This window comes from Bombus pyrosoma, linkage group LG12 (assembly GCF_014825855.1).
Source record: "Bombus pyrosoma isolate SC7728 linkage group LG12, ASM1482585v1, whole genome shotgun sequence".
Classification (NCBI taxonomy): Eukaryota; Metazoa; Arthropoda; class Insecta; order Hymenoptera; family Apidae; genus Bombus; species Bombus pyrosoma.
Genome location: NC_057781.1, coordinates 9,639,811 through 9,662,119, shown reverse-complemented (window position 1 = coordinate 9,662,119; position 22,309 = coordinate 9,639,811). Strand labels below are relative to the sequence as shown.

General features: G+C 41.1%; 1 protein-coding gene across 5 annotated transcripts in view; it reads left to right on the top strand.

Annotated features, from left to right (window-relative positions):
• Positions 1–22,309, top strand: part of LOC122573733 — a 117,416-nt gene that overhangs the window by 46,640 nt on the left and 48,467 nt on the right. For all 5 annotated transcript variants that reach the window (XM_043740494.1, XM_043740495.1, XM_043740493.1 and 2 more), the window contains exons 7-8: positions 7,442–7,696; positions 21,508–21,759. In XM_043740494.1, the coding sequence (XP_043596429.1) occupies positions 7,442–7,696; positions 21,508–21,759 (507 nt within the window). The remainder of the gene's footprint in view (positions 1–7,441; positions 7,697–21,507; positions 21,760–22,309) is intronic.

The window sequence follows — 22,309 nt, the reverse complement described above, 5'->3', positions numbered from 1 at the left end:
TACGGAGTGACGTTAAGTATCGTGCTTTGCATAACGCGACACTCGATATACTGTCGCGTACCATAAATCGAGTCTGGAGAAATGTCATGTAAATTGAACGGGCTGTCGGAATGTTCGTCATCGGTCAAGTATATCCATCACTTTTACTCGAAGAACATAAACGATCGTGATTAGCGATAGCACCAGAGTCGAGCTTTACTGACACTATGGCCTACTTCACAGTCATCGCCGGAACAACATTATTATTTCACGTATATCACGTAGAGAGAATATGATATTCTCCGTGTGTATTTAAACGCTTAAACATCTTAAATATCGAGAATTTTTATATCGAAGAATCAAACCATCGAAGATTTCAAGTATACGAGGTTAAACTAACGCAACAATTAGATTTAATATCGTTTGTTTCTTTCGGAATATTGTCAGTCAGCTACGTATTTTTAAACGATCAAAAAAGTCCTACTTATATCTTTTCCTCATAATTTTCATATTTAAATACAAAATGCATCTTAACCAATACCGTCCATCCCACGAACAATTTTCCAATAGCAAGTAACACGTGAGCGCAACAAGAGGACGTGGGTTTTCTCTCTCTTCTCGCAGACTCTGTTTTATAATTGAAAATACGGTACCACGAAATAATCATACGATTACATCCCTAATCGATCATCCGATACCGTTGCGAAACATCCTCGATACGTCATCGAACGCATCATTACGATAGCTTCTCTCTGCACGCTACATTTCCACCATCGCAGCGTCTTCTTTGGTCGGTAGCCTGTTGTAGCACAGAGGTTCGCTTGCTCAAGATAGTAAAGGCATTCCGTAAATTCTGCGAAAACTGTTACTCTAACCTCAAATCTGACCAAGCTTCCGCACGTATCTTGCAGTTGGTACTGCTTATCCATCGCCACACGCTTAGTTAAACGTTTACGTAAGCCGAATGATTACGCGGTTCGAAGAAAAAAAAACACCGAGGATGATTGCACGGATCCTTTAACAAGTTCCGACAACTTGTACAAACTAACGGTGTTGACCTGTTTCCAAGAATTAGTTTTTATTTTCTGCAGACAGTTACCAGAATCTCCTGCAAGAAGAGTCGACCAACAGGAAATTATGAACGAATGTTTTATTAATTTCTCGTACGCAAAAATTGAAAACTTTTATGGAAAGGAAATATGATCCAGTCGTGTAAAATCTCGCGATAAACGAACAGCGATCCTAGCTTTCGATTTTTCCCCAGAATCGCTAAAGTATCGATCGTTCAAGCTATCGTTATCGATTCGCAAATAGAATCAACGGCGATTGATAATTTGCAAGATTAATGGCCCATTTGTCGCAATGTTGCTTACAATCGAATCACCGATCTGATAACTACGGTTTCATATAAGAATTCTTGGCAGGACAAAAATCCATCCATCGGTAAGACCGAATGGCGATTGCAGGGTAGGAAATAAGTACTCGACTAACTCGATGTAAAGTCGGAACAAGGAACGGAGCATGTGGCGTATTGTTCTATGATGTATCGGCACGTGTTTGAAACTTTCTACTATAAAAGCAGCGTAACGCCGCGCGCCGCTCTGCTCCGAGATGGAGCGATCGGACGTCGTCTCGAAAATCTTTTTCGATGCGTGGCTCGATAGTTCAACAGATCGGAAACTCAACACCGTTACATTTTCTACGAAGTTAACGGACGTTGAACATAAGCCGCGTTTCCTCGTTGATTTTTAACAGCTTCGATCACCGACCGACAACCACTCAATTTTACCGCTTCGAGAACTTTCGATTTCCGCTAGACGATCGATCTCGATAATAATTTTACCGATTTGTTTTAAGAATATTCACCGACGTATCGATCCGTTCTAGTAGAATTGTTAAATGTTTACGATTTCTCCGAGATCGATCCTGTTTTTCGCACAGCCCGCCGACTTCAATTTAGTGAAATGTGACTTCGTGCCTGAAGATTTAGATAACTTTTCTAATATGTATTTATTCCGTCACGCTTGATACTTTCGATAGCATTTTTATGGGGCCGTGCTCCCTTGCACTTTCCACCGTTATCGTATCCTCTTTTTTTCTTTCTTCGTGGCTATTTTGATATGGATATAGAACGCAGGAAGATTATTCCGCGAACACTTGGAAAAGAAATTGGTTCTCTGATTAGAAGATGAAAAATATACGACACGGATCGAGTTTGCACAAGCAGACTATTTTACGAATATTTCGTGCTACGTATGTATTTAGAAAAGGAAATGTCCGTTGAACGATATCTAGCCAGTCAAGTCGAAGGCCAGTGAAGAATGTTTGTGACCATGGGAGAGTCGTGTGTACAGGAAAAAGTAAACTTCGCGGGAATGTAAAGAGAGTCCGAGTGTGCACAAGCTGCATAACGCAGTACTTTGTAGCGTAACTTCTAAGGATAACTTATGTAAAACATACTTTAAATGCATTTCTTTCGACTGAATTTTTTCATTTTTTTTTTTTTTTTTATAAATATGTAATTTATTCGAATTTATTCGTGACTTTGATTACAAATTAAGCTCGTAGACAAATTGAAAAAGAGGGCAAGTGTCAGCGAATTGTACGCGTAGAGACGTACATGTGGACTTCTACGGTAACAGCTAACAAACAGAAATTCAAGTTCTTCCTCTAAATATTTACACGTCTCTAAGAGTAAAGCAATATATGTTCTATTCTTCTACCGGAAGATAACGTTCATTTTTCAGAGAAATCATTCTTTATTATTTCAAGTCTTTATCTTTAAAAGTGGTCGGCACGGTCACGTACGAAGTATCGTGTAGCATTTGAGGAAATCTATCAAATACTTTTATCGTTCGTAATCGCTTATCTCCGTGGTATCGTCCTAAATATATCCCTATTATTTGCTTACAAGAATCTCATAACAGTGCGATACGCGATATGAAATGCTAAAAGTCTAACTGACCGTGACTCATGACACCAATTATCTAGCAAACCACTAGATTCGATTTAGATATTCGAATAAAGGTAAGGCAACGTCATTTATTCCAACAAATCCGAATCAATCTAAATGAGCCATCTGAAATTTCTAAATTTCCGATAGACGCGTCTCGAATAAACTAAACTGCATCTATCTATCTACATCAATCTGTTGGAGATCGTATGAAAAGCCGCGCGTCTTCGATGATCTCGTTCGAAACCACTAGGTTTTCCACGGTTGATGGGTGTGTACTTTCCCGGCTATAGAAATCGAAGTTAACCGACACCGGCTAGAAAATCGAATCCAGCGATCGAAACAAATTAGTGGTCTTTTTCTCTTTTGGCTTTCACGCAATTTTCACTCGAAGAGACGAGGCAGGTGTGTCTCTCCGTGAACGCCTCGATTCGAATTTCCTCCCGTGGTCTTTCTCCGCAGTTCAATACCCGAACACCGTCTTAACCGCGAAACGCCAATTATGTTTTATCTAAACGTCGATCTTCAATATCAGATAAGACCGAGCCTCTTCCGCAGGCATTGTTCTCGCGCGGACGAGACCAAGTCGCCGGGAAAAACTCAACGACGAGCCGAGGAGCCAGTCGAAAGCAACACGGTCCGCACCGCGGACAGATAAAGTGGAACAATCGCGCGTAATCGTACGCAATCTATGGGAGAAAGTGGGCTAATGTGAGCTGCGGATAGACTCGGGACCCGCAACGTCTTTGTTCTCTGCTTGTTCCAGCTACTTCGCTTCGCAGGAGACAAAGATCGTATAGTCGCTGGAACAGATACAGTAGGTGTGAACGAGGTTCGATCGAACTGGTAGTACTAGCGTTACCTGTGCGCTTAAACTCTAAAATTTCATTGACTTGACGATTGCAATAGCAGTTCGCTGGTCTGAAATTTTCTTTGCCGATTCGAGCTTGAAGCTGTGTGCGTATTCGACGACGCGATTTCAGAACGACTTTCTTGTTCTTAAGAGAAGAAGAAACCGAACTCTTGATTAATGCGAGCGAAAGCGACAAATTGTCGCCAGCGTGCGTACAGCCTAAATTCGTTCGTGTCGAGTACGTGAAACGAGTCGATACATTTCGTTCGAGATGACTCGTTCGATCGAAATACTGGAGGAGATGGCTTAAAAGATACGACTTTGAAGTACTTTGCTTATTGCGAGTTTCGTGATGTACAAGCGTCAGGATAAATGAAGAAGCTGCGTCGATCGTTGCTGTTGAAGGTTGCGTAAACTTTCAGTAAATATTCGTGTTAGATGGGAAAGTGGATAGCTTTGTCAGACTTGATGATGTTTTTTTTTTATAGTTTCGGCTAGCACGAACTTGTGGTAGGTCGTTAAATTTTATGGTTATTAGCTTTGTCGCGAATATTTTGTTGGAAGAATTAGTACACGTGGATTTTCAATGGTGTCTGGCATTGGTTCGGACGAAATGGCGATGAAATGGCTTTCCAGACCACTGTACGTTGCGTTGGCTGTTGGAAAGTCTCGGCTCTTGGAAAAACGCGTATCATCGATTTGGCGGCGATACACGTGACAGCGAAAAGCACGAAATTTGCGATTCGCATCGCAATCAACCGACCGTTCTACCGGATTCTGTTCGTTGGATGATTCATGCGGCGCGATTTTCCTTTTTCACAAAGGGGCAGATTAGATCGTTATCCTGGCGGATCTCTTCTGCTTCTCTATATTTCTCTATTTTGCCGTGGTTGGAAATAAATCACTGTTCGGGTCATCGCGGTGCACAGCGAACGCGGACACTCTACGCTTGGGCGCAAAGGTTAAGCACACGCGTACAAAAGAAAGCAGTTAAATGCCTTTATTGCTTCCGCGAAGCAAGTCAAGCATTTCGACGCAGTGCTCATTACGCTTCCACTGGTGGCTTGCGAGAGAACGTCTCTCGTTCCTCTGTGAAAATCTCCGTTCGTTCTCTCTACGCTGCATAACCAGCCCAATGTATTTGATTACACGTAACAAGAAACTAGATGCAACGACAGGGTAACGTGAAATTTCATTGCAACGGATTATCGTGATACGCGCTGCTCTGTCGAAGGTCGATAGAAAGCTTCGACGTAGATACATATGGCGCGTGTTATATAAAACATTTTTCAATTTTATTGGCGCTGCAACGAGACACGACGATTGTCGTGATTAATATCGTTCTAGGATATTTACCGGGAAAATATATTCGACAAAAAATTAGTATACAGTCTGAATAGCCATTTCGAGCGCATAAGTATGAAATATCGAAATTTATCGACAGATGCATATGTGTAAGACGATGCAAACGAGCTGCTGTAATCGATCGACTCGCGAGGTGTGATCTCGCGCGTAAAAAACTGGAAACAGAGAGACCGTATTCCGTAAAAAATCGCGCACAGCGTAACGGCATACGCGACGACGTAAAACCGACACACGGCTAATTTGAAGAAAAACACCGGGTTAATTATGTGCAAACGATGATTATTCACGGAATAAGAAAGTAGAGTGGAAGGCAAAAAGGAAACGAGGACCGTACGCGGCTGCTCTTATCGCTAATTTAAATCCCGCCGTGGGCAGGAAAATCATAATCCTACTTTATACTTCCTTCGCAGTGGGAATATCATGGTCGAACGATGCTCCGCGCGCAGGAAACTCGCCGCGTTGTATTTCTGCGGGCATCGTATCGCTTTCCTTCTCGTGCTGCACCGCCTATTCGGCGTGATTCGTTCCTTTTTTTCGCTGCGAGCCTCGAATTGATGAATTTCACCTGGTCAGGCGTTCGTAGAAAGGAGGAAACCGAAGACAGGACTGAAAAGCGAGAAAGTGTGGCTGTCTGCATTGGGCCGCGACGAGCTTCGTATCACTTCAGCTGCATATCGGAAGTGCTATATTTGTACTTACACTTATTACGGGATAATTGACAGATGAAATACCTGTTTGAATTTGATGCTCGATTAAATTTAGACGAGAAAGTTGCGAATAGTCGCTGTCACTCAACACGTACTTAATCATTTTGCCAACAAAAACGTCAACAGCTGTTGTCGTGGAATGTAATGTTAAAGGAAATGGTCTGTTAAGTTTCATGCTCGTAATCTTCAGGTTAGACGAATTGTAAATGAGATAATTATAGCTGTAGGACGCAGAACTAGATCTTGTCACGATTCTAACGACTATAGGATCGTTGAAATTTTGGCGTTTACCGATCTGTCTACAGTACGACAGTAAAACGAATTCTAGTACTCAACGTTGCTCTGTATTTACCATCGTATGATCTACGAATCAGTTGGACATGTTAATATGGCCGATTTCGAGTTGCTCAGTATCGGACTGTCATCCAGTCCATAGCGTAATCCACGACAGGTCAATTAGATCTAAATTGTGAGATCTATCACGGACTATAGATCGCTCAATTAGCTCTAAATATTCTTCAGTTTCACGAATCTTGAGTTTTATGGCTCGAACTTGTGAAACCCAGCAAAGATCACCACAGAGCGGCGAATCGTTGAACCATCCTTGAATCGCTTGAGCACCACCTAACCGCGAAGGACCTTGAGGTCGTGGAACTTGCTAGGGATTTCTTGAGACGGTGTAAGACGTGGATTCCAATGATACAAGGCGGATCTCATGATCCAGGGGTCAGGCAGCTGGAAGTGTCACGACCCCAATGTGATCCGTAGCGAGTGTCACGACTACAGGGTTTGTGCAGTGTCCGATGACTCTGTGGTGGTTCGTGGCTAGATCCACAACTTCTGGGTCAGATGACTTGAAATCCGACATCGATGGTGTCAACTAGCGATATCCACGTTTCCTACAGCTGGCTTTGACGTACTCTATACGAGACCTTGAGGATCAAGCTATCAAGGTTTCATGACCTCAGGGTGGCTCGTGATACGTTCAGTGATTCTGGGTCGGCAAAATAATTATTCAAAGTCGTTAATTTCTTCTTTCTTTTTCTCTTTTGTCGGCGATTTATCTGACCGGAATTTTAATGTACTGCTTTAATAGTGTTATTATGCAGCGCATGCTTGTAAATGCATGACTTAATCTACCAGTGGTCGGCGTGAAAGAAAACTTTCGGAAGATCGCCTCTGATAACGGTACTTGGTCGAAACGCAATTTAAAGCCCATAAATCGATCTTCGCGTGGGCTTCCGGGTACTTTCGAATATTCGTATACTTAATAACCATACATTTCGCTGTTCACTTAACACGCTTTCCAATCCTGAAGATGATACTAATTTTGATACTTAACATTAGCTGATTTATGTACTCGTTGGCGATTGTCATTAGTAGCTTGAAATTTAACGCGGAACGACAGCATTTAAATCACATTACAGCCACTGACACCTTCTATGGTATTTTTACCGTATCATACACGAAACACTTGCATTCTATTCGTGCAAAATTTATCCCATCGTTTATAACAATCACGGTATCTCTGAGCGATAAACTTCTACATTTGGTAATCGTGAGATGAATCCTTTATGATTATAGGTACTCCAACGAGACATAGAAGCACATGGTCGAATCGTCAGTTCGGTCGTTAAATTAGGAGATAAAGTTGTCAATCAGCAGCAAGCACAGCAAAAGGAGCAGGAACAGGATCAAGCGGAGCAACGGGAACAACGGGAACCGCCACAAGCTTTACGAACAGCGAGATCTTTGGAACGCCGATGGCATTTGCTGTTTCTACGAGCTTTGGAATGGCAGTGTCACATCGAAACTCTTGTGTCTCGTATAAGCAGTAAGGTGAGTTTACATTCTTGTTTCTGCTAAATTTTATTCTTTCGCGAATAATTGCCACAAAATAGACTGAGCGAATAACAAGTACTAAATTCATCTAAATCGCAAATAAAGATTCACCGATGCCGACTGTTAACCGCGCCACTTCTATTCAAATCAAATACAACGCTTACACCTGTTCAAGATTTATCACTCGGAATTATTGTACGAAACGGCAATTTGTTTTCCATACCCGCTGTAGTGAGCCAACTAACGTTACCAACATTCCTGATAAGTCCACTCACAATGGCAACTGATTAGAATTACAAAAACAGATGTCAGGAGGAACGGTCTCGTGAAGCGATCTGCTAGAAGAGCAAGCTTCAAATTAGAAACTCCAGCACAAAAGGAGATAATTCGCATTAAGTGTAACTACACGCATTTACCTCCATGTTAAAAGAGAATTCTTAGCTTGGGAACTGAGAAGGAAATATATAGTTCGGACATGTCTGTATTAACTGTTAGTATACCAAAGTGGGATGATCGATGATTTTTCCAAAAGTTTCTTGCAAGATCGCACTTTTCGTATTAATTCAACGTACTGCCGTAGTTTCGTCACTTTCGTTAAACCTGACAAAGATATCATTGATGATCAAATTTTATCTGAGATACGGTTGCTAAAAAGTATTCTAATTATTTATTAATTAGCTTTCAATTAATTAAGTCAAGGTGTATTGGATTTTGTACCATTTAGTAGTACTTTCACGCGACTGCAAGAACTTGATTTGAATTAATCGTCATCCAAGTGAATTTTATCACTGGCTCAATATCAGAACGTATCATCAAAGTTTCTCCAAAGATCAGTATGCTTCATGATCTTCGATCTTTTCACCGTATTTATCGAGGAATTTGCGTATTCACGGTGCACGCGATTGAGAACGTTTTAGTTAAACGTTATCCTGTTCGACTTTTGTGCGTGTGCCGGGTTAATGGAATGTTGCACGTTTTCATTACGCGCACGTTTACATGCACTCTGGGTAACTTAATTATTGACAGGGATTTATGGGTTAAGAGAATGACGTCTTTGACGTGATTATTAAACGTACGGTGCTTTTAGTTTATTAACTTCTTCTCTTTAATTTAGAGATTCGAAAACATAAAGCTACAATTTTTTCAGCTGCCAAGCGTATCTCCATTTTAAGTAAAAGTTATATATCAACAAAATTCTTCTTACAAGAAATTTAATAATATCGCGTTATAGTTAGGGTATATAATTATGCAACAAACCTGTCTTTTCAGAGGCAGGTTATCTTAACAGTTTAATAAGACCACGCTATATAACCGGAAACTTTCAACAACCGTACAGGTGGAAGTGATTTTTGCGCTGTTAACCGAATTATCGAGTTGCGAATTATCTCGACATTGACGCGATCCTTTTTCAGCTATAAAATTCTCACATTTCCGTAAACATTTTCTCTGCCTCTATATTCATATTTTACAAACACAGACGTGTAAAAAGTAAGCAATAAAAGAAGACACGCTAATTTTACGAAACTATATTACTAGTTTCTCGTGGTGCTATCAAGGATTTCTCAGCCAGGAATTTCTCTACTTTTGTTATTAGCCTTTTAGTAGCAGCGTAAAACCCGTGCCACCCAGTGGAACGAGTGTCCACGTGAAAGAACAAATGAATGCACGCCGTTAAAAAGATTTCACGACGTTCGGTGTTGTCGGTTTGGCCATTAACTCGCGATCGCGTAGCGAATGCGTTCCTTTTCATGCTCGTTCATTCTCTCGAAACCACGTGAAAGTTCGTCCAGCCAGCGTTGACCGTAAAAATTTATTAATTCTACAGCACGATGCGAAGAATCGGATGCTTTTATTTCCCCACCGTCCGTCCCTCACATCCCCTCCCCCGTGTTTTTTCTTCTTTTCGCTTTAAACGTCCAACGATCTTCAATTTATACCAAAGAGTCTTGTTTCAATGGATACTTTGCGACTATTATCACGAGTTTAGGTATCTCGGATGATCCTCGTTAAGCGAGTGTTCCGTATTTATTTTTACGATTATCGAGTGTACGGTTGAAATCTTCGACGAGTTTCTTAGATCGCTTTGTATGTTAACGAGATGATTGGCTCTCGCGAAGGTTCCGTAATTTTAGTGCAACGAGGAAGTCTGCTGGCCTCTATGTAGGAGGCTTGTAAGTGAATATGATAATACCTCGAGTGTTCGCCGAACAGTCTTAGTAGTGGGTGTTTGCGAATGAGATGAGATTTGTGCGGCTTGAAGCGTGTCTTGTTCAACGTGATTAACAGGCAGCGAGAAATTATAGTTGGTTTCTGCGTCTCCTATTATACAACTATTTTTCAGATTGCACGCCAATGTATTTTCTATCGAATATTCCATCGATACTTGTATGTATGTGTAACGAATAATTTGCATTCTCTTAATACTTTCACGAGTCATTAAGAAACGAGATCAAATTTTATTTTATAATACTAAATATGTAATTACACGATCGACGCTGCAATACCATCATTCTATAATTACGTCGATTATAAGAAACGCCAGTTTACCCGAACCGCAGCGGCGGACAGGCAAAGCGTTATCGACCTGTATCGAGAATCGGGCCGATCGTACACAGCCTCGTAAGCAAGCAGGAAGCGCGAGAACGCTGTGTCCCTGTTTTTACGGCCTCCACGAAACCTACATCCTCCCAGATAGAGCTAGTCCGCACTAAATTTATAATCGAATAAAAAGTGTCAGCCTAACCGGGGAAATCGTTAATTATTAGGACGAATTGCATCCGGGGAGAGCACATACGATAAATCGACCGATTGCGACTACGATCCTACTCTCCGTTCCCGTCCTTTTCCTATTTTTCTCTGTCTTTTTTACCTTTTGTTTTTCGGGCAAATTTATCCGTGTCGAACGAACGCTTCAAGCAACCGGCCATTCATATCGGCCGAACGTGTTTGCACGGTAAAGCGATCCCGCGCATAAAGTTCGATTAACGCGAGCAATCAGCCTGGCGCGTGTATACAAAGGCCCGGTTTCACTCGCGCTCATAGACCGTGCTAGATGCAACGTGTGTCCGCCTAAAACTTTCACGCGAGGCGTACCGACGCGGCAAGGATTTCCGGTCTGTCCTGAATTTGAATTTTTCACGCCTTCCTCCGCGCTGATTCTGCTCGTTTCGCGCGATGTCGCTTCGTTCAATTTCAGAAATAGCAAGCACAGTGTAGGCTAGCACAGGGGTGCTCGATTAATTTGTCTTGTCAAGATCGAATTCGAAGATGACGGAGTTTAGATGATTCGATGAATATCGCTATGTTTTCATTAGCCGGAAACACTTCGAAAATGTGCTTCTCCTTTTGTATCTCGATGAAAAGCTTGTTGTCAGATCGTAGTAGCCAAGAGGGTCGCGGTAAGTGCCACTAAGTGCCTTCTTCGGCGAAGGAGACAAGAAAAACACGTTTGCCAGCATGTCGAAGGATCACACGCGTCAAGTTCCCGAAGAGAAAACCTGGCTGCGAGGAAGAAGGGGTTGGCCACGATTTTTTTTTTCCTATACGCGAAGCAGCACAACGTTATACGCTTGGTAAAAGGAAATCTCGCGTTGGATGATTTTTACTTTCGTCTGCCTTCGAGTGAAACGTGACATCAGCCTCCGTTTTCATTGATGAACACGAAGGCTACGCTGAATGTGCTATGGCGTGTTGATAGTACGTTGCACGTAAGAGCGGAGCAACGTAATTTGCACGCGCCTCGGTCCCGCTCGAGTAGTCGATCCAAGTTTAATCGTTAGGTAATTGGCCATGCTCAAAGAGCCAATGGTTGATCAACTGTAAGGAGGTAGCCGAGCTATCCAACGATTTGTTGATTCATTTTTAATCGAGAGATTTCTCCGAGCCTCCACGGTGGTTTTCTTTTTCCGTTTCATCGGGCCGAGGCGGTAGATTTCGTGGCTGACGGCGATCGCGTAGAAAATTACCTCATTTCGTGGGATGCTTAACGACTCGTGCGATGATACTCGCGGGGTGCGCACGAAAGTGGAATATTTAGCGGCAAGTTTCACTGTGGAGCACGAGATGCCACGGTGATATATATCCGCGTGCCGATTACCGCGAAGCACGTGAAACTTGCACGTGCGAATTTACGGAAGAGTGTGAAATTCGATCGCAAAGGAAAAATCGGATATTACAGTAAATATCGTAGCAAGAACGAGTGACAGAGACTGTGATAGATCGATCGAATTACGTTCGGAAGCGGATCGTGGTGCGGAAAATTGAGTTATTATCATCTGCGGAGTATTTTTTCCCCTCATCCATTTCCAATTTTCATTATCCCATCGTTTCTCATGGATACTGTTGTCGTTGATGGATACTGTTAAAATAAGAAACACGATAGAAAACGAAATATTTGAAAAGATGGAAAGCCGTAATTTTCATTTGATTAACTGCTCGCATGGTAGACTCGCTCTTGTTTCAAGGAAACTCGACGATTAAAGTAATAAGTAATATTTAAGCCCGGTAAAAGCGGTAAAAGTGAAATGAAATACTTTGAATCGCGGAAAGATCGCATTTCCTGGAACATAAGTCTTCCCAGACAGCGTGCGCTGCTAGGGATCTTTTTAGAAATGGTATCGCCACGATTTCATCGCTGAACTTGGTGACTCACCGTTCGAAATATCGACTCAACGTTACGATATCATTGAAAAAACACGAGTCTCGCCGATATGGCTAACATCACGTACTCGCCGATTCTTTGGAAACATTTATCCTTTTCGGAGTTGTTTCGTCTCTCGAGAAGAGCGAAGAGAAGCGATATAACTGGTCGAACTTGTCCCACGCGCCATAGTCGCGTAAAATATTCCTATTAATCGATGTTAGCGCTTCGAGTGACCATAAATCGTCGTTTTCTCCGTAGGACAATTTTCACTTACGGAAATCGATGTCGAACTTGGTGTTAACACGTAGCGAACGACTCGTGTAGAGAATTACACGAAGTAAATGAAACATAAATAATCTTTCAAATGTAGGTCTCCATTCAGATCTTCTAAGAGATTTAAGATATTATATTTATTTTCGGCTCTAGTATAGTATCCCGGACAATTTTTAGGGGGTTTTGAGGTCTTCGAAGCCGAAAATGAAGTTCGTATCATATGCAAATAAGGCGTGAGAAATTTCGGTCAACCGTTAACGTATGACGTCTTCGTGGATGTCGACGACACCGTTTTTTAACATTTCGTACTCTTAAACTACTGTGCAGCTTAGTCTGTACGCGTTTGAATCGCGAGGATTGAGTCAAATTTGGATCATTTTTTTATGTTGCGACCGGATAGACCGCCGATCATTGATCATACAATGAACGGTAGGCGGCAAAATTAGCATTTAGGGCATTGGCATTGGTTGTGTCATCGCTTGTTTTGCCGCTTACCGCTTATCGCTTTCTGTACGATCACGGTCTTACGCGGATTTCTAAAGTTATGACCCTTGTCGGCTAAATGTTCGTAAGAACGAATTGTTAGAACTGTTCATTTCCGTGAAAGTGACCCTCTTTCTCGGCTTCAGCGACCCAAAATACACGCGGAAAGGTACATCGAGAACAAAAATACTGCCATCCGGATACTATATTAAACATCTTCACGAATTAATTATTATTCGATCGTCTTTTGTTGTTTCCTTGGTTCGCCATAACAATTCGCGGAAGTACAACTCGGTTCCGTGAAAGTGATAGAGCCACGTGCTCGCTATGAATGTAGCAATATCACGTGACACTCGGGGTCGAGTTCCGTTTCTCGTTTCTCGTTTTGCATACATTTTTGATTGCTTGTCGCGTGACCAGGTCTGATATTCCCAAGGAACCGGGCTAGGCCGCGATAATTCAGTCTCGACCGGTCGATTTGAATGAACGTGTTTTCGTGTTCCCGAATGATTTGCACGCCAGTTGATCAAGTAATTTACAGGACGCCCATAAATCCTTACCTGCTTGCGTTTATTTAACGTTGATGTCAACCGCGTAACTCGTTCGCTCGGTCGAAGAGGAAAGCGTGCGAACAGACGGCAGGACATCTTCTCTTCGGTCGGATGCTAGCGACTCTCTTGCGTGATATCGTCGAAAGCCGTCGATCCGTTGTCTCTTGATAATTATCCTATCGGATCGTATTCCAATTAATTAGCATTATTTTACTCTATGACACTTTGAACGTTCGAGTTTTCGTTGAAGTCTCGTAGATTTTAATAGCGCATGAGTTTACGACGTAGTATGCACCGAGCAATAAAATTCATGCGACATGAAATTCGATCCATGTTTCGATTTCGAGTGTATCTCGCGTCGGACTTTTCGTTCTTCCCAAGACGAATGGAAAGTCCATGCGAGGGTCGCATAATGGAGCATATCTACTCATGTGTGTCCGCATATATTTCACCTCTCCAAGGGAAATACGGGGATATTAAATTGCAGCGTTTAAGCATCGCGTGGTTACTTATTTGCAAGTCTAACGATCGCTACTATAGCCATTTCTGTATTACCGTTTATGCGCCATAATCCCCAACAGACATCGTTTCTATTTTTTTCCCTTCTTTCCTTTATATAAATGTTTGTCTACGCGAGGATATTCGAGTCCTGATTCTGCGAGAACTGTGTTGCGTATTTTATACCGCCTGTACGGACCTCACAGTCCTGTTCCGTATTTTTGGATTAACTTTCTACCTCTTTTCCCGCTCCTGTTTTTCTCTACGTTCTCGCATACACTCGGTAGAAAATGCACTCACGCACTCGAAATTGTTTACGACCATTCGCTAACCCGTAAACGTAGAGTAGTAAAGATAATTAAACGTTACTATACGTGGATTACAGCAAACTGTAACTTACTTGGAGAGACTATATATTTTGCACCGCGTTTTTATCCAAAACCTGTTTTATTGGAACGGATAATTATTTTTCTAATAACGCGCCTATCGTTAGTTACGATTTCTTAAAGTTACTTTTCATCTGTTTCGTGCTACTTAGTCGCACTTTTTGATAGATAAAAGGAGCAGCAAAGTTTTCGTTCCGCGAGTATCAAAAATCGAAAGTGTACCTTTTGCAAGATCAAATCAGTTGACACAACTTTTGTTAATATACATATACACATACGTCTATTTTTATCATATCGATTTAGTCACAAAATAATTATCTCAGTTCGATACTTTGAGCATGAAAAAATTAACCGTTTTGTTTCTACTAAAACATTCGATGCGAAACTATCGAAATCCTTAAAATATCTAGTAAGCAGCAAGGAACTTTTTATTCATTGTCAGTCGTTACGTTTACGACTCTTCAAAGGGACATTTTTATTACGAAGTTTAACGTCTTCACGAAAAGCTGGAGAATTTGGTACAGAAGGAAGGGGACTGGTGGACGTTTCATTATATCTTTGGCGTACAACAATTTGTCACCAGTCGTCCATGGATTAAAATATCGAAAGTTGGCCTTGTCTTATATTGCAATGGGCATACCTGGCGCAAATGTTTATACGTCAGGTAGTAACGCAGGTGTAACCTGCGAATTTTTCTCAATGGCCGCACTGTGCATTATGAGACTTCCTAGGGTGAACGATCGTTTTTCAACGGTTTGGTTCACGTCTGATTCAGTAGGTAATCGTCACGGGTAAAGAGAAGAAGTATTCTAACATGTTCGATTAATGACAGCTGGAGTTTGCCCGTGTCTAACGACATCGTTTCGCGTGTCTCGTTCTCTTACGTTTATAGCGGCTATAAATAAGAGGCGCAGTCGAATCAACCGGCTAGAAGAACATCTTTGTCGGTGAAAAAGTCGTATTTCTCGGGTTAATGCCATTTAACTCGAAGTAAATGGAACAAAAATCGAAAGGATTACGGGGCAATTACATTTTTGAACAGAATCCGTAGTTTTAATTAAAATCGACCAATGGAAAGTGAAATTTCTATCGATTACAACTTTTAGAAAGTCATATATCATTCTTTGTTTCTTAGTTATTAGATTACTCCAATATCTCGCTTTAGAAATTTCTCTTTACAACTCTGTTTCTCTCTACAACTATTTTATATTGCATCTACGTATAAAATTATTATTATTATATTACGAACGAATATGGATAGATAAATTGACGTTCGTTTGCGTGCGTTTCGTAATCATCGAGAATTTTTTACTTCCATCTGCCTGTTGAGAAAACACCGTGCTGCGAATACGAGGAAGAACGGTTTCGAAAAGGAACGCAGCCATTTTTCTCGGTGGAGGTTTCGCTGATGTGCAAAGTGCCCAAGCGAGTTACCGTTTATCTCTGTTGGTTGATCTTTTGACACGCATGGTGCCGTGTCCCTTTCTCGGGGAAACGCTGGCTTGAAAAGGCGAAAGTGGTGGTTCTAAATAGCGATGAACAAGGTGTAGTTCATGGCCGGACCGTACCGCGGCCATTCGACGCAAATTTATTCAAGCAATGACGCGTCGCACGCTGCGAGACGAAACTTTGCGAAACGCTCGTGTCTCGGTTCTCTTAATGTTTCCCTCGGAAACGTTCATAAACTTAAACTTAAACGAAACGTTCAATGATAGATGTCGGATATTAGGCTTCATGTAGGATATTAATCGTAATCGGACACAGAGTAGATTTCGCGTAGAATGTAACGTTGCTGGAAAAGAAGAAAAAGACTATGGGTCCCTGCCAACCGGAAGTATTGATTAATCAAGTCATCCACGAGAGTCGATCATAAAAGGATGGTAGAATAACTGTACACTTTCTAACGTAAAATTTATCGTCTTATTTATTTTCATCTTCTCTGTATATATACCAACACATATACCTATCTACTAAAAAGCGTAGTACATTTCAACAGTTTTTAATTATACTTAGGTATATAAACCCCTAACTAGTTCTAAAAGTATTTTCCATTCGTTTGAAGGTTACCAACATTGAACTTTCCATCCTTAAACTTTTGTAGTTTCCTATCATCTTTACTGTAGATAGAGAACGGAATGGTCAGACGCTCAATATTTTGCAGTTCGTTTCCCCAAGATTCGTCGAGTGTCACTTGGAACACAGACAACACTAGACCGCGGATGTTTATGCAAATTCATATTTTTAACAAGCAAAAACTCGTTTTACCCATTAAATATTTCAGCGAGTACCATACTTTGAATATTTGAAGTATTTTTACATATCGTCCTGCGTAGTTTTTTTTATAAACAGCCGTAGTTTCGCTATTATCGATTCCAAGGATATTGTTTAGAAACGCACGATCATGAAATTCTGCAGATAATTATTAAGAATAGGATATACCTGAGACTTTTGAGTGTACCCTATTCAAAGACAGTATACTCTAATAAGCGTAATAAGCCAGAGAGACCATCGCTTTTATTACAGAGAAACGTTACTAAGACACGTTTCAATTCTTCTCAGCATCTGACTTTTCCTGCGTTAACCTCCAGGTAATACACGTGGAACCGGGGGTGGGGGATGTTCATTACATCCAAGTTACGGCCAGGTATCCCGGTCTCGAAACGCGTTCAGGTAGCCCGTATCAACAGGTCGCCCAAGTAACGACCGTTGATCGACCCGACATTCCTGTCAGTCTTCTACGAAGCACGCTACAGCGAAGATGGTCCTCCGTCCATCGCTGGTAATTAGTTTGGATATTAGATATTCAGTCAAGTTCGATACGCGGATCAAAGACCGTCTGACATTTGGCTCCCGTCACCCGGTGCAAAACCGTGACTAGCCGGTCGAAATAAGAGTGAATGATTTACTTTTCCTCGTGCTCAACACCTTTGAATCGGCCGTTCTGGCCCGTTGATCCTGCTGAACTTTATTACGTATTTACGGGCGCAGCTAGCTAGTCGATTGCGAACGATTCTGAGAAACACGAGGGCGACAGAATTGCGTAAGTGCGTGGATTATTAACGAAGTCGATTTTTACTTGTTTACTTTGGATCTGGTAAGGTTTGCCTGCCAAGTGTCAGTGATAAATTTCTGATATTTCTTGGAATGCATGGAATTCTTTCGCGAACGATCGAAGAGTCTCGAAGTAAATCTAAAAGGTGTTCCATAGGGTTGATCGAGCGACTGAGAAATTCGATTTTAATCGTATACCGCGGATCTCAAGGATACCGTATTGCGTTAGGCGAAGATTTTATGAAATTTCGTGTGTTCAGTGTGTGTTCCTGTTTCGAATAGTTGAAGTGAAAGCAACGTAGTGTTTTCAAGGCTTTGAAGCCGAAAAGATTCTAGCGGAATCGCAGATTTCTTCTCCGCGTTTAGCAAATTAACTATAAGTGTATATATTTCTCCTTGGTAACAATAAATTTCTAATTATGAGATTTCTCATACAGTGTACATTCCTTTCGTAAATAGTTAGAATAGAAGTGAAAGTAACGAAGAGTTTTGACGGATTCTCAAAGATTCTAGAAATTGCAAATTGCTTAAATGTCTAATCACTTTTTTTTCCCTGCCGTTCGCCTAACCAAATTCTTAACATTTCGTGGTAAATATTTGTTTATTTTTTTTTAAATTACGCGCTACTCTCGCAAGTTGTGTTTGGAAAGAAAGTAAGGGTAATATAAAGACTCAAAAGGGGTCACTGTGATTCAACTGCCGGTTGTCCAAAAATCAGACAAGCTCTGGCGGTCGTTGATTAACGGTTGTGGCTTTTCTCGGCCTTTGTTACGGAAGAATTGTACGAGTAAGAAGATGCGTGTATCCTCGGCTTTCTCTTCTGCCCAGGACAGCTTTTTCGTTTATTTTTTCCATTGCGGTTTCTAGTAAGTTCCAAGTACCGCGGAGCGAGTTCCTAGCCGACAGTTGTGAATCTGCTTCTCTACCCGTTTTTTGTTTTCCTCGATTACCAGTAGCCGTGGAAAACTTCCCTATTTATCCGCTTTCCTCTTAGTACCGATATTTTATTGTATTAGGTTATTTTTCAATTGAAAGAATCGAAAGTACAAAACCCGATAATTTTATTACAAATCTAGTTCGATCTGTGCCTGTTCGATCTTGCGGTGAGTTTCTTTATTGCAGAATTATTCGTGCAGTGGGGATAATATTTAAGAAGTTATTTATTAAATCGTTATTCCTGCTATATTTATTTTATATGCAGTTAATACATTGTAAAAATCATTGTTTATTGTCAAAGATGTGCTAGTCGTTATCGTTTAGTTCAATTAAAACTATCGCCAGATAGTTTGTTTTCTAAACTATCAGAGGCTCCTGCGCTAGAACGAAAAAGAAGCGAAAAAAATTCCGATTATTTTGTATATTTATTCTGGTCGGAGATTAGATTTGCTAGCAGCTTATCTGTTGAGAGAAATGGAATCTAAGAAGTTTTTATCATTAAAAATATGTAGATGTAATTAATAGCCAGCGTTTGAAACTTAATTAACCGTGCATGTACATTAAAAATTTTATTGTTTCTACATTTGCTAAATTTTACTTACAAGTAGCCAATTGTAAATTGAAATTTGGATATTTCTATAACGTAATTTCCTTTCATTAACGTTAGAAATGTTTTCGTCTGTTCAATGTCATTTTATGTTTAGTATTAAGTTCGTCTGTTGGAAAGAATTCCTTTATCTAGACCGTAGAAAGTTAATAAATTAGATGAAAATTGCGTGGTCTTTTGTAAGCATCGCTCTGCTTAGAAACGATCTAACTAAGATGTAACGATTATTATCAGGATGTTTCACTGACACGCCTTTCACCCGGCTTTGACCAACAATTAAATTAATCCATTAAGAAGATCAGGTCGTAAAACGCGATTATTTACTGGAGGCGAAACGTCCTGCTACAGCGTTCATGTAAAAGTACCATTGGTCTAAGATCTTTCAAACATTCTATTTCTTTAATATTTGTTCGATAAAAAGGATCTTGAAATTTTACGTACTATTATAGGCGATGATGTCACGATTATTCAAGATTATTAAAGAATAAATTTCCACTGAATTCAACGTGTCTTGAATCATATCGAAGACATAACAGATCTTATCGGGCACTTGCATTTATTTCTTCCTCTTATCAATCGTATACCGGAGATTATCTACTTACCACGTTTCCCGATATTTATACTACTAACTTACATTAGAAGACGCTTTATCCTTCCATGTGCAATGTACACTGAAACGCAAGAATAGGCTGGTGATATTCTTGAAATTTCTTTATTTTCCAATAAATTCCGTTTCATCGTCAATAAGAAATAAATTACAACTTTCACGTTGGAGATGATAAGAGTAGGCAAAGAAGAATGGTCCTTTAAACACTCGACGGATAATTAACGCTAAGTAAGCCATTGCACACGCGAAATTGGAAATCAAGTTGAAACGCCTTGGGTCCGATTAACGCGTGCGTTTAATTGATACGACAATAATATCTCGGTTCCCGAGGTGTACGGTTAATCCTATAAATCACCGGTGTCTAAATTTACTCGAACTACGGTGAAATCGACCATTAATTTTGCATTTATTCGTCGGCTGATACACACACGTTCTCTAGACTGTATCAGTCGCGTCCATCGAACGTCTTTCGTTAGTCACGTTGTGTCGCTTGGCCACGCTGCCAATGGCACAGCTCTTGCTAGTGAATGCCTTCAACGGTCGGGATAATCATTGATTTCGATGTGATTTCGATCTGTAATTAAAGAGGCTTTGCGTACTCGTAATCGTTTCCAGCCTTTGTGTATTGTTGGAAAGAAACTAATAATCGAGGCTCACTACGACTACGCATTATGATTCGCGATTTTCACTTTCGTTTTTCGTTTAATAACAGCGTATGGATTTCTAGAGATTCTTGGGAATATATTATGGCTTAATATCGTGGAAAACGGGAACACATGCTAGAATTTTTCATTTGCAATTAATTTCGATCTAACATTTACATTTGAAATGTATGCAGAAGAAGAGAAAGAAAGCCGTGCAGATTACATATTCAAAGTGCAAAAAAAAAAAAAAAAGATTATTCATACGAAAAATGCTAAATACACTATGGTCTGCGAGTGTCACTCTGATCAGGAAACGTGTTAATTCGTATTGTCACAGAACGCCAGACATCGGCGGAAATTTCTTTCGGCACGGGCGAGGTTTGAAGGCTGATGGAAATTTTGGAGAGCAAAGAAGGAGGAAACGATGTTTTATACGAATTCACAGAAAACTCGAGTTGGATCGGCGCCAGCGTAAAATTAGTTTGAATCGAGAATAGGATAAAACCGTGGAAAAATTATTCCAAGCTTTGTGGATACGCGTTTCTCATCTAATTTTTGCCGCGTCCAGTTTCTCCTTGTCGTGGCTCGTCGACAAGAAATTACCGCTATAGAAACGGACATATTGTTCCTTTAGTCTCCTCTCTTTTATATTTCTCGACGTTCCAGTGACTCTCTATTTTTTTTTTCTTTTCATTCTAGGTAAATACAGTGACAATAAAAAGGTAGCGTTATATCAGAGTCTATTCTCTACAATTATACCATCAAGCTATATTTGTAACAAAAAGTACGTCAATCAAAATTCAATCGCTGTTCTAAGATTCAGTTTCGTCTCGCAATCGTATAATACAATCCACGCATCCGTAGTCTCTGTACTTTGATCCGACAGAAACGCAAACTCGCAAAACCAAAAGGAGACTAAAAACTAAAATCACGAGACAGAGATTTAAACTACCCAATAATTCCCTCGAAGAGTTCATCCTCGAGTCCGACAAAGGATTCATAAACACGCGCGTGGTAGGCAGACCGATTTACCTAGACATTTTGATAGAATCAGAGACTGGTACGTAACAGGCGTGGCGGACGAACGAAGATTATCAGATGAAGTGATTCGGCTGTTCGGCGTGTTTCAGAACTTGGTGCCTTACCGCTGCAGTAGCGACAGCGACGAGGAGCCAGTCACGAAGCAGCCTCGACTCAGCCGTAGACACTCGCGAGGTTCTGGAAGGGAATCCCCGGGTCAGTCGGCTCGTTCGACGCGTTCGAAACGCCACAGAGCCACGAGATCGCGATACTACGAGGATCCAGCTACTAGCAGAGCGGACCTGTCCGATACCGACGCGTCTTCCGAGAATCGATCGATCAGCGACGGATCCTATTTCGAGGTGCGTACACAAAATTTATATATTTGCAATTATTTTCTTCTTGCAGCAAGGATATTTAGCGGGATATTCGCTGTTCGAGAACATACACCGTATAGAAGAGTCGTGAAACCGGTATGGCAACGTTTCCCAAACTGTTGCCGAAGAACAATGGAGCACGAGCCTTCGGGAGGAAGTTTGCTTGATTAGAGCGAGGCGACTGTTCGGTTGACGATCCATGGTGTATCGCACGTGTGCCTGTGTGTTGTTCGTGGATTCGTTAACGAAGATGAACCCGTGGATTAGCGGTGGATCCGGCTCGTTCGTCGCGAGTTGATTAGCCTTTGATTTACGCTCGAGAAAGTCTTTGATCCGTGGGCGATATACTTAGTGGTGTCTTTGTGGTGTTTCAGTGAAACTCGAATTGATTCGTGTGACGAATTGAGAAGATTATTTCAAGCATTAACGAACGGTTCTCAGTGTAATTTTTCGTACTAGGGAATACCGATTTGAAGCTTAGCGGCTAAGATTTAAAAACGAAGCAGTTCGAGTATTTTGTAGATGCTCGAGAATT